This window comes from Acanthochromis polyacanthus, chromosome 12 (assembly GCF_021347895.1).
Source record: "Acanthochromis polyacanthus isolate Apoly-LR-REF ecotype Palm Island chromosome 12, KAUST_Apoly_ChrSc, whole genome shotgun sequence".
In the NCBI taxonomy this organism is placed as follows: domain Eukaryota; kingdom Metazoa; phylum Chordata; class Actinopteri; family Pomacentridae; genus Acanthochromis; species Acanthochromis polyacanthus.
The window spans coordinates 16,995,637-17,008,977 of record NC_067124.1 but is presented as its reverse complement, the minus strand read 5'-3'; the positions used below and the strand labels follow the sequence as shown (position 1 = coordinate 17,008,977).

At 38.9% G+C, this 13,341-nt stretch overlaps 1 protein-coding gene across 5 annotated transcripts in view; it reads right to left on the bottom strand.

Moving 5' to 3' along the window:
• LOC110964688 (F-actin-uncapping protein LRRC16A) overlaps nt 1-13,341 on the bottom strand; it is a 94,858-nt gene that overhangs the window by 45,183 nt on the left and 36,334 nt on the right. For all 5 annotated transcript variants that reach the window (XM_022213482.2, XM_022213483.2, XM_022213485.2 and 2 more), the window contains exons 4-9: nt 10,237-10,296; nt 7,949-8,070; nt 6,385-6,482; nt 6,116-6,186; nt 4,390-4,463; nt 4,128-4,203 (exon numbers count right to left, since the gene is read on the bottom strand). In XM_022213482.2, the coding sequence (XP_022069174.2) occupies nt 4,128-4,203; nt 4,390-4,463; nt 6,116-6,186; nt 6,385-6,482; nt 7,949-8,070; nt 10,237-10,296 (501 nt within the window). The remainder of the gene's footprint in view (nt 1-4,127; nt 4,204-4,389; nt 4,464-6,115; nt 6,187-6,384; nt 6,483-7,948; nt 8,071-10,236; nt 10,297-13,341) is intronic.

The following is a 13,341-nucleotide window of genomic DNA, read 5'->3' as shown; positions in this document are numbered from 1 at the left end:
CAATGAGAAAGAATGATTGGATTTCCAATGTTCTGACAGACCGTCAACGAATCATGTTAGTAGTTTTGTCTGAAAAATTGGGATTTTCTTTAAAAATTACGTAAAATGAAGCTTAAAATTGTGATGTTTTTTCAAAAAAATAATCATGAATTAACTCTCTAAACCTGAAAACCCTCACAGGAATTTAAAAGGCACTTACTGTAGCCAGAAATGATAGAAACAGAAAGATTACTCAGATTTTCAACTTTCCGAGAATCCTTCATCTAATCGTGTGTGTGGTTTTCTCTGAAAATATGAGGAAATCTAAGCTTAAAATCGTGATGTTCCCTCAAAATTCACACTACATCTTATGATATATTAATCAAGTTTTTAAGCCTCTGCACCTTGCAGATGGATTTAAAAGGCATGCTATTTGTTGGGGTCAAAATCACTTCATTTATCAGATCCAGATTTTCCACATTTCCAACTTTCCGACAGTCATTCAACTCATCGTCTGTGTTGTTGTCTCTTAAAAAAAATCCAAATTTAACCTGAAAATCAGAATATTTCCTCAAAATCCTTTTATTCTACATCTCAATGAAAAATGACAGTCACATCATACAAATTTAGAGCAGAGAGGAGATGAGTATGAAAAATCTGTGTGACAGAGGAAAATCAAACCTACTGGATCCATAACATAAATGCAGAAACAGTGAACAGGAGCAAATTGTTGGACACTCAGCATGATGGAACATTTTCTACAGCTGATGAGCAGAGTAGAGCTTTGAGAAGTTAGAAGAGGCAGTAAAGTTACATGACAAGAGTTCAGGGACTATTCGGTTGAACCTTTTTTTCACAGCATTGGTACCACCTGAGGGCACTTTCAGTAAAAAGTTAAGATTGAGCTTATTTCTCCCTCTTTGTGATTTATGGCATTAAAACAAATAACATTCTTTCCAGCCACGGCCGTGCTGTTTCCATAGAGGCGAGAGAATTTATTCATGCTGGCGTGAAAAATGGGCTTGCAGTAAATATTAAAGTGTATGAAGCAAAAAATGAATAAATACACTCATTTCCTTACTTATCGGGCATCTCTCCCTTTGACCCGCTGACCTCAGTGCTCTGCTTTCATCACTTTCTCTCTCTCACTTTCTGTTCCTGTCTTGTATTTTTGTCAGACTTCTGTTGTTTCCGCTGGCACACTTTAAACTCACGCTGCAGGTCATATTAGAGCTTATACCGGGCTTTGCAAAAGTTCTGTTACACTCGGTTTCATGATCTTGAGAGACGTTTACATGTCGGAGTGAAAAATTCCATTAAATAAACTGAAAGTTCTACCTTATAGGCAGGTGTCCTTAATACAAATTTTTTTCTCCGGTGAAGTTGTATCAAGATGAAAGTCAAAAGAGTTGAGATATCTGCTCTCCTTTGTGCTGAACATCAGCCGGATGACCGTCCACAGAGTTGCGGAGAGGCTAAAGAATGGTGAAGATTTTTCGGGTCTTCACCATTCTTGAAAGATCACTGAAAGATCTTCACCATTCTTGAGCCTCTCCACGACTCTGTGGACGGTCATCCGGCTGATGTTCAGCTGCTTGGCTCTGTCAGACTTGTTGTGGCCAGCATGAAGGAGAGCAGATATCTCAACTCTTTTGACTTCCATCTTGATACAACTTCACCGGAGAAAAAAATTTGTATTAAGGACACCTGCCTATAAGGTAGAACTTTCAGTTTGTTTAATGGAATTTTTCACTCCGACATGTAAACGTCTCTAAAGATCATGAAACCGTGTAACAGAACTTTTGCAAAGCCCGGTATTTCTGCAGCTTCATCATTACCACTCCTCAAACACACACAGGAACAGAGGGGGATATATAAGAGACTGGACCCCTGTATAAAGCAACCAAATCACCATTCAGTCACTGTCCAAACATAACAAGTGGCATCATCAACAACAATGCAAGAAATCACTCTACTCAGGGTCCATTATAGGCCATTAATCTCCAACAGAAAGGACCAACGTTGGACTTTGCCTGCCTCAATGTTTGAGCCTAAATCCGCACGCTGGATGTTAAAATCGATACAAAAGGAATGGTGCGTGACGGAGGCGTGAGATAATTGTTTGGACGGGGGGAGCTGTGTGTGGTAATTGGTGAGACCGAGCGAAGCCTGGAGAAGCTGAGCTGGTAATAGAGTGCTGCAGGGGGGCAGAGCCAAGACATGGAGCCCCTTTGTCTGGGCTGGATTAAGAGTCTTATCACACAAGAACATTGGACTGATCCTCAGTCAACAGACAGGAGGAAACAAAGAGGCCAATACCGTGCACCGGCAGAGACATACAGCCAGAGGTGGAGAAAGATGAGTGTTGGTGAGGGGGAATATGCAAAACAGTACAGGAGTAGATGAGAAATCATTCATCATCCAACCAGGTTTCATCCAAACTGGACCAACCAGGTGCTGATTATTATCCTCCAAAACACAGTAATAAAATTCAATCTTCTGCCCTTCATCAGAGTTGGGATTATTGCTTGATACGATCTGAGCCAGAAACTGTAGAAACAAAAAGAATGATCGGCTTTTCAACTTTCCAATAGTTCTCCAACAAATTGTGTGCCTTTCTCTGTAATATTGTGGTTATTTAAAAAAAACAACAACCAAAGAAACTACATAAATCTCAGCTTACAATTGTGATATTTTCCCAAGATCATCTTATTCTACATCTCATTATGCATCATTTAACTCTTTAACCCTCGGAACCTCAAAACCCTGCAGAAGGGTCTGAAAAGCATGTTATCCTCAAATAAACAAATGCTGCAGAAACAGAAAGACTGATTGGATTTTCAACTTTCAAATACAGCATGGCTCAAAAACACCAAACAGAAGAACAAGTTGTTGGAAGATACATTCAGCATGGCGAAACATCTTTCTTATAAGCAGAGTAGAGAGTCCAAATCTGGAGAGGTTGTAAAAGTCTAAGTAAAAATTTACAATATGAAGAGCTGCTGTTTTAATGATATCTGAGACTATAGCATGACAATCCCCATTCTCATTTGACTCTGAATGCATTTTAATCACTGTCAAATACAATATCAGCCTTCTAGTTAGCATGTTAGCATTCTGATGTGTGTCATTAAAGCTGTAGTGGGCAGAAATCTGGAGAGGCAAAAACAAAAAAAATCACTGTTCTGAACTCTATCTAGTATTTCAAGCGAAAAGTCAATTTACATTTCTGTCTCCACCCTGGATTTTAAAGTCCTTCATCTAGCCCACTGCGCCACCACAACCTAGTCTCACTTTGCAACTCATACCATCTCATCTGATCAACAAAAAGCCCTGTGATTGGCTAAAATGTTCCATCACTGGTCAGATATTATAAAGTCAAGAGGAGATGTAGAAGTCCAGTTTCCTCTGAGACCACCTAAATTAATAAATGCCGACAGGCTAGTACAGATTTTTTGCTCAATAATGCCAAAAACAGTACCAGGTCCCTCTGAGTGGCTCTGAAGCACTGCTATGCAGGTTTTTGATGCTGATCGGTTAAACTTACAGAAGACAAAAGGCAGTTTTTCATTGCAACTGGAAACAGTGCAGTTGAAAAAGCTGATGGCATCTCACGTCTACCCAGAGTTACTGCTGCTGAAATTCTAATTATTTATTTATATAGCGCAGATTCACAACATATGTCATCTCAAAGCGCTAAGCATAGCTACATACAAAAATTAGAATTATAAACAGAGACCAGGAGACTCAGCCTTTGGATTCCTTATGAGCGATGGTGGGAAGGAACCAAAACACCCCTACGAAAGCTGCTTACTGATGCAGAAGGAACCACGGGGCTGTAGTAGAGCAGCAAGGAAGTGAGAAACAGATTTACACAAGTGAAAGAAGGAAACTGACATCAGCTTTCCTCAGTAGGCAACTGGTTCAGAATTAAAACTGGACAGAAGACTGACATGTCATCCTATTTATCCAGCACAATGATGAAGAGTTCAGAGATGTTTGACAGCATGTACAGGGGTGAAAAATAGCCTGTCTATAATATTCAGTGTATTCTAAGAAAGCTCAAAACAGGCCAACAGCAGCAAATTACAGCCACAGAAATGACCACACAGCTGGATCAACACTACTGCCTTTATTAGGGAACCTACCAGTTTATAGTCCTTGGTGGAGAGTTTGGTGAACCACTGGTTGAACTCCAGGACTGCGATAATAGCGACCAGATCCCTGAAGACGAGGACAGAAAAGGTCAGAGCTACTACAGCACCTTCTTCTTAAGCAGTTCCACGCTAACGCTACATATTTACATTAAAATACATCATGTAGCTCCCAGAGTGGCTTTATTTTCCTTTTTTTCTTTCTGTTTTGTGCCATACAGTCAATCATTTGTGCACAACTGGAATTTTTACTCACCTGTTCTCCAGGTGGCTGAAGTCCTGCAGGTTGAGTTCTCTGGTGTCTTGTGTCAAATAGATGGTGTCCACATCCTGGAGAGGAAGCAGTTCATTAAAGCTGGCTGGTTCTGACCTCAGAAAGACTCTATTGCACAGCAGATCAACCAAATTCTCATTGGTCAGACAACTGGTGGAGATTCTTTAGAGAGGAGAAAAGCGCTGCAACGATCCAGCAGAAATCCAGGATTTAATCGCTACTTTGAGCAGTGGCAGGAGCAGATTTTCTGTGAACATTCCCACACTTTCACAACTTTGAACCTATCAAACCTTATGGAGACTGTTGTGAAAATCATTGTATTTGATGACTGAATGTTCTTATTCATTGTAATACTATGTGATGTGTGCCAAAAGAGGACCAAGGACACAAGCTGCTCACACAGGAGTTTGACGGATAAGAAACCAGTCCTAACCGCCTGCCTGTAGCAACCTAGAGATAACACATACCAAGATGTGTACCTCATGTTTATGTGTGTGTGTAAAAGCTGTGCTATTCTCACCCTTCCCCAGTCACTTGTTCAGATTGTGTTCTGTGCATGTTGATTCCTTGAGCAAGTAAAACTTTACTTTGACTTGAGACACAACTTAATTTGGATTAATTTGGAGAAGTCAGGTCTCCACCAAAGAATTCTCCTGACAGAGACTGTTGGCGTAACTTAATTTACTGAACGTTTATTCACAGTCGGTTGAAAAACTCACTAATAATATTTCAAAGGAGTCTGTGGTGTGGGTGCATGTTTTCCAAACGGATGGACAAAATAATCATGAATAACCTTTGCAAAAAGCTCAACAACCAACCTGGTAGATCACCTAAAAATAGTTGACTTGTCTGCTTTAACCCTCGTGTTGTCCTTACCAAAAAATGTTGTTGCCTTGTCTGAAAAAAGTCCAAAAATACAGAAAAAAATTCTCCAAATTTATAAAAATTTGCAAAATCTTCAGGAAGAAAACTCCTGAAAAGTTTCCCTCAAAAGTTTTTTTTTTTAAATAAAAAATCCACAAATTTGACAGCGAAATTCACTGGATTTTGGTAGATTTTTTTCTGAATGTTCTTAAACACTTTTTTATTTGTTTTTTCCCACCACAAAATGTTGAAAAATTTCCTAAAATAATTTTGAAAATGTGGAAGTTTTCACTTTGAATTTTTTTTTTCCACATTTTTAAAACTTTAAAACGGGTCAATTTGACCCGCAGGATGACAGGAGGGTTAAATTCGTGTGCTTCATCAACCAGTTGATGATATGTGCAAGTGTACCGCTGCATCATGTCATTACAAAATAATCAGGTTAAAGTGATTAAATATGCTGCAAACAGTTTTTATGTGTATTTATAGTTCATTTAGGCCGATAAACTTAGCAAGTAGAGCTGATTTAGTGTATCTACAGACAATACGCAGAGTCTGACATGTGATCTGGTTCAGTTCTTTCATATGCTGACTGCAGCACTATTGCACAGAATGGATTAAATATTTACAGGAGAAAAAGACTATTCTGTTTTGGACAAGAGGCAGTATTAAAAGATCTTGAGGCACAGAGACACGAAGTAAAGGCTGCTGCATAGATTCAAGTGTTGTTGTGGTTGTTCTCTTAATGAAAACACTTTATGCAGCTTCATGTCATCCAGCCAGCAGCAGAGTTGAAGCAGAATCTGTCAAAGCTGTGAAGTAAAATAATGTGACTGCTACTCACCCACTGCACCTCTTCTCTGTACGGCAGCCCCAACCAGTCACACACACACCTGTACATCTGAGAAAACCCACCTGGACAGAATCGAACAGAACAAAACACAGAAGATCTGAGACAAGCGGGTTGATTTGACACTTCTGATTTAATGAGAAACCAACATTTCTTCAGCCGTATGAAACGACAGCAGCATTGTAGGGACATAAACCCTTCATACACACAGAAGAGCAGCATTAAAAGTGGAGTCAAACAATAATTCAAGTTGAGGTTCCTACCGCAGGGCCCAGGTTCTGCAGGTTTGTTGTTCTCCCACAGAGTCTGAAGAGACGGCAGCCGGTCCGGAGGCTCCATGCAAACCTTCTTCATCACTTTGCTGTGCAGAAAATACTCTAATTATTCAAAGTGAAATTAACGGAATGGTTAAAAAAAAAAGCTCCAGAATACAAACATCAGTCTCTCGATTAAGAGCTGATCTGGTTCACATGGCGAGGTTATGAAGGGTTATGGTTTTGTAGGTGCTCATTTCTGCATTATATTTATACTTCCTGTTCTCAGCAAAACATAATACAGCGGATTCATATCGATGTTGCAACACAAATTATTACCTCCAGATATGTGATTGTTAAAATATAAAATACAGAACGTGTCGCTGTGATGTGCAACCTGTGACTCATACAGATGAAGCAGTTTGTGCTAAACCAACAAGAATTACCTGAATTAGGTCATGCAGGAAACATCTGAGAAATATTATCAATAACATTTACAGTATTAGTTTTCTCAGTAGTTTGTGCAATATCAGTTTCTGTATGGTGTAGAATTCTGTTTACATGTGCAAAATGCAATATTTAATTATCATTATTACCTCAATATTTTTGCCAGCTATACTTTTTACTGTTTTGTTCTAATCTTGTTTAAGTTCACTTATTTTATTTCACTAATATATTAATATCTTATTGCTTTTCTACTTTTTAGCCACTGCATTTAATTAAGATAAGATTAAACTTCATTAATCCCGAAGTAAATTCCAGATGTTAAATACAAAGTGATGTAACATAAGAAATGCTGTGAGTAAAAAGTTAAGAAGCCATAAGATATAAGTACAATACATTACTGAAATTAAATAATAGCATAAAATGAAACTAGAATAGAACAGTAAAGAAGCAATGCTGGAAATTTTGGAGGTTTCATTTAGTTTTTTTTTTCTTAACCCTCATGTTGTCCTCATTTACAGGCACCAAAAAAAATTGCTTCCTTGTCTGAAAAAAATCCAAAAATTCTGCAAAAAAATTCCCCAAATTTCCAAAAAATTGCAAATCCTTCACAAAGAAAATTCCAATAATTCCTTAAATTGTCCCTTAAAAGTTTTATCTTAAAAAAACCCTCTTGTAAATATTTTTTTAAAAATGAGTAAAAATCTTCCAAAAAAATCCTAAAAATACGCATATACATTACGTATATATCAGTAAAATTTCTCATGTTTTCTTTAAGAACATTCAACACACAAAATTCAACCAAAGTAAAGCAAAATTTGCTGGATTTTGATTGATGTTTTTGTGAATGTTCTTAAAATACATTTTTACCATTTCTTGTTTTCCACCAAAAAATGATGAAAATGTGGAACACTAGAAGTTTCACTGTGAATATATATATTTTTTCCCCACATTTTCCCAACTTTAAAACGGGCCAATTTGACCCGCGGGACGACATGAGGGTTAACAACATCTGGAAAAAGAATTTCCTTCGGGATTAATGTAGTTATATTTTATCTCATGGAGTCAGATCTGTATATAAATATATGGTGAATTTAAATGCATAGAAAGTCGCAGATGATGACCTGACCTTGGAGGTAGACCGGGACATATCCTCAGCAGACAGTTTCCTATGTGAGCCACCACATCATTGACCTCCTCTGTAGAAAGCAGCTTCAGGGAGAAGGAGCCACGTTCGTACTCTAAAGAGAGCTACACAAACACAGCGTTCATCAGTGATTCAGTCTCATTTCACAGAATACAGTTTGTGAGAAAAGATCATGAACAGTGTTGGGATTCAGTTTCCTTGCTTGCTTCCTTTCATTTCATATTCAGCTTCTCTGCTCCCATGTCAATCCTCTGAATCTACCAGTTCATAATTTAAGAAGAAGAATAACTCTGACACTCAATCACAGCTGTGTCCCACATCTCTGCGTTGAGCAAACGTAAAGATTTAATGACTTTAACCAGGACTGGCCAACCTCTTCCATGTTCACCGCAATTATGCAAATGCTGCCGTAAGGTGAACCGAGCCTCTTCAATATGCCAGCATTAGCATAATCCTGTCTGGCGCACTGGAGACCATCAGTCAGATATTAGCAGCGCTGACATCCGTCCAGGCGAGCAGCAGCAGAGGTTCAGCTGCAGCAACGCTCTGGTTACTGACGGATTATCATATTTTCTAGGTAGATTCTGCAGACCGACGGCTCAGCAGCTCCGGTCAAAGAGCCAAGAGAGGCTCAGAGCAGATTCTGTTTTTGGTTTGTCATGTAGTAATGAGTTTCGAAAGATTTGCCCATCTCCTTCTCACTAATGAATCTGCTGTGATTCTAAAGCAGAAAATTTGGGTTTATGTTCACGTCTGAGCAAACATCCATCCCGTTGAAATGACCGTCATTTAGAGGAAACTCAATCTTGAATCCTTCGACAACACTGGAAATAAGGGCTGAACAAAAACATTTCCACTTCAGCAATAGTTTTCTGTTTACATCCTTGAGCAAAAACATTTGGATCACTCACAAAAAAAGCAAATAATGTCAATTAGATCGAGATTTGAAGGACTTAAAGGACTTAATGTTAATATTTTAGTGTCAGATGTCAAAGTTAACCTTCAGGTCTTGTAGAGTTCTTGACAAGATGGACTGTTTTGGCAGCAAGCAAAGAACCAACTGCACATTACAAAGTTTTGGTCATCAGTGTAATTCTGTAAGTTTATATTGCAATGATAAAATCAGATAAATATAGTGTCACGTTTCTTCTCCTGCCCCCCGTTTTAATAATAATAATAATAATAATAATAATAATAATAATAACAACAATAGCATAAAGTCCTATATTAACCCTCAAAACCCTCAAACCCACTAGTAGGTTTAAAATTCATAGTTTGTCTTTACTGAACTTTGACTGTGAACAGCTCAACAGCTTCATCTAGCAATTCTGTAATTGGAATGGATTAAAAAAAACTTGTTAATCTACACAATACAATGTGCAAGATTGATGCAGTATTAGATAGACTGACTTAACCTGACGCTTAGAATTTATAGGAACAGTTGGAGAAAAGTTTGTAACACTTGCTGACTTTTCAGTTGAGAGTTAGTGTAGAAGATGAGTATTGAACTTGGGTTTAGTTTAGCATAAAGATTAAGAATGTTCCATGGCCAATCCTGAGATAGGATATGTTCACATTTGCTGTTACACAAATGCATAAAGTCACTGAGATTTTGGAACATTGGATAATGGTGATTATCTCAGCTTGATTTCACACTAGTGCATCGGTCTGAGGTCAGTAAGTTCCACAGAAGACATGTCATGGTGCCTTTACTAGCTAAGCTACTACAAGTTCTCTGCTTACTGCCCTCTTTGGTCACTACCCTAGCAAAAAAGCACTCAGAGGGTGGAGTACTCCACTAAGGCCACTCAGTCCTTGTGTCATTTCTGAGGATTGAAATCCTGAAAAAAGTTGTGGCAGAAATCACAGCACGATAGAATGTGGCCATCCTAAACCGTAAAAGGCTCCACCTGGCTGTGCAACCAGGTACTACAGCTAGTCTACAATACTTGAAATGTGTACTGTCTAAGAAAATGGTAAGAGATATCAGCAGATGCTAAATATTAAAGGGAGCAGATACACTGGGACAAAAACATAAATAATTTTGATTGGTGGGTGAAGGAAACCTGTTGACCATCCCCCACTAGACACCGGCCCACCGGGACAGGGCCCGCTATGGCAGATGGCCTGTCCACCCCCGTGAGAACGTTATTCATCTTTACATCTGACTCAAACAAGAAAATAGATTTCCCAAAATGTACAACATGAATGTTTTTGTGGTGCTGTCAGACTGTGTTAGGCAGTGTTGGTGTTGGTATAAAGTTGTGTACCTGTGTTGGCTTGTTGCAGGCAATTCCCTGGATCTCCAAATAATTAAAGGAGTGTTCCACCTGAAAGAAGAACACAGAAGTCACATCAAAAGTTCTAAAAGTTTCATAGAAAGGCAATAGAAACATATGCAGAGGGCACAAAGAAACAGGTATTCAGTTATTATTTGAACTGGTACTACTGGTTACTATCATACATACACAGCGTAATAATCATTTTAATAGTAATATTGGTATGAAGTCCTATGTTAAACCTCAGAAACCCAAAACCTGCATGTTTTCTTTATTAAAAAACTACCAAAATTATATTATTTATCAAAGAAACTGTAAAAAGAGAAAAAAACTGTCAGATTGTTAAATTTCCAACAGCACTGAATGACCATGTTTCATACATGTTCCCTCATGAAAAATTACCAAACCTAAGCATAAAATTGTGATATTTCATCAAAAGCATTTAATGTCTCCTGAAAAATTCACCAGTAATAAAACTGTTGCACCAGATTCTGTGTATAACAAGCCATGGTTTTCTCAGCTGCAAACCACAGTCACTTGACAAAAATTCTGAGTTTTCAGGTTGAACTGCAGGCAGTGTTCCCACAGACAGACTGAGAGGAAAATCAAACCTACTGGATCAATAAAATAAATGCAGCGTGGCTCAAAAACAGTAAACAGAGGAGCAAGTTGCTGGAAGATACATTCAGCATGGTGAAACATCTATTGACAGTTTAATCAAAGAATGAAACGCTGTGATTACATGTGACTGTCTGAGGTTCATGTGCTCCTGTACAGTACACATACAGTATCTCTAGGAGTGAATAATACATAAATAACAGCAGTCCAGTCCAGTGACTGACTGACTGAGGAATGTAGTGTACAAGTGTGTCTGTTTCATAATTAAAAGGCAGAGCTGCAGGAATTCCTCTCTCAGAATATTTCATCACTGACTCACACTTTAGCTAATGTGTAGCATCAGTAGCTTCAAGCTAAAAATATCACACTTAAAGCTGATACACTCTTTTATCCCACAGATCTGTACCTCAGTGTTTAATGTCTACCAGCTGGATTGTATTAAACTATGCATACTCTGGTTGATATAGTCCAGAATACTTGTTTTGTTTGGGTTAGGTTTTTTCATGAGAGCATCCCAGGACAAAGAAAACAAAGAAAAGCAGTCGGTCCTGCCTTCCGATGCCTAAAAAGGAAAGAAAAACACTTTGTTTTATGTGGTATGGAAACCCGTGCATACAAATCTAACACCACACAGTTTTTCTCTAGACATCAACAGAGCAGTGCCTGAGGCCAGGCAGCCAAGCCAGACCATCCCAGACTATTCCAGACTATTCCAGGTGGGCGCTGAGCTCCTGAGGCTTGGCTCAGAGATGAGAGGAGGGAATCTGTCTGTCTGCTGTCTGAACAGTCGGTGTTTCTGCCTGCGGCGTCTTATTCCACCATAAATACACAACAACACTCCTGCTACAGTGTAAACACACAGAAAACACACTCCGGCATCTCCATTCAGTGTTTAATGAGTCTGACAGACAGCAACACAAAGGAGGAAATCAAAGCTCCGTTAATGACGTCACCCTCAGACTGTTATTATCAATGACAAGGAAACACAGGACAACAGCAGAAATAGAAGTTTGATTGATGCTTTAACTTGTGAAAGAAGAAATAAATACATCCTCCATTAATATAATACACTCTGAACTTGTTTGCTGCTTTAAATAAAGCTTAAGGAGGTTTTATTTAAACTAATTACTAGGGCTGGACCCGAATATCCGGATATTCGTTCGCTACAGCACTGTCCGGATATTAATTTGGTATCCGAATATTCGCCCCCCTACCCCCGTCGGACGTTACCGGGCGGAAAGAATATGCAGCGTCACTGTCTTCCCTCCGCCTTCGGCCCACATCGGCACTTATCAGCTCATCTCATCATGTGATCACATAAACATATACACATATGTCTGTTAGGGATGTGGGCAACTAGTTGTTTAATCGTTTAACCGCCTACTCATTAAGGTCGGTTTACACTGGGTTCAATCTGTCATCAGGAAAGGTTGGCCAGAACTTTCTAAAAATGAAAAAGGATCCGAATTTTCGGGCAGTCTGTGTCACAAGCCGCTGCCGCCGCCGCCACCACTACCGCACCTCCGCCGCTGCACCACCCCCCCACCCCCCCAGATGTTATGGGGCGGAACGAATATTCGGATATTCGTCTTTAATAGGGCCCGAATATTCGGAGGCCAGAAACCACTATTAGGGCCAGCCCTACTAATTACAGCAGGATTCAGGTAGATGTTATGGTATAAGTGACAATACTGAGTCATCCTTTCTTTAATATATCATGTAAAATCATAAGAAATAACCTTAAATGGACAAACTGTCATCAAAATGCAGATGAAGCAGTTCAAATGTTTGGAATTCCACAACAAAAAGCATTTTTTAAATCACATTTTGCTCACTTAAGGCTCATTTTTCCTCACTGTAGTTCATTTTCACTGCAATCTAAAGTCCTGCAGCTCTATGGGACCAGAGCAACAAGAAGAAGGAGAGAAAACTCAGAAAAAATGTCTTCTGCGCAGCACAACACAGCTAAAATGACAACAATCCTAAAAAAAGACCTGGAATCCACATCTACGACATTTTTCCAACAGATGTTACCAAGTCTGAAAAAAATGACGACTACATAGCCTACTATATTTCACCATTTCTATTTTTAATTTGTTTCCATGCTCGCGTTCTATCTGCTCTGTGTGAGAACAAAAAGTCAGAAGTTTTTTCACTTGACTCTCGATCGCAACTGAGCCACAGGTCCACAGCTATGCTGAAGATTGCAGAATTTTTTTTCCTTGTTATAGAATGAGAAAGTAGGTTTCAGGAAGAGACATGCAGAATAAACGGATTTTGATGACCTATCATGATTTAAACTGTACATCGCACACATACAAATAGTTCAACGCTGGCAGAAAGGTGAAAATCTGATCATTGATTCCATTTTTTACAGTTTCTAGCTCTGATAACGTTGTAATTTTTAGATTATTTTTAAAAGCAGCATTCCTATAAAACTTTCTGGGGCCTCTAGTTAAACATCTGTGCATCCTATGA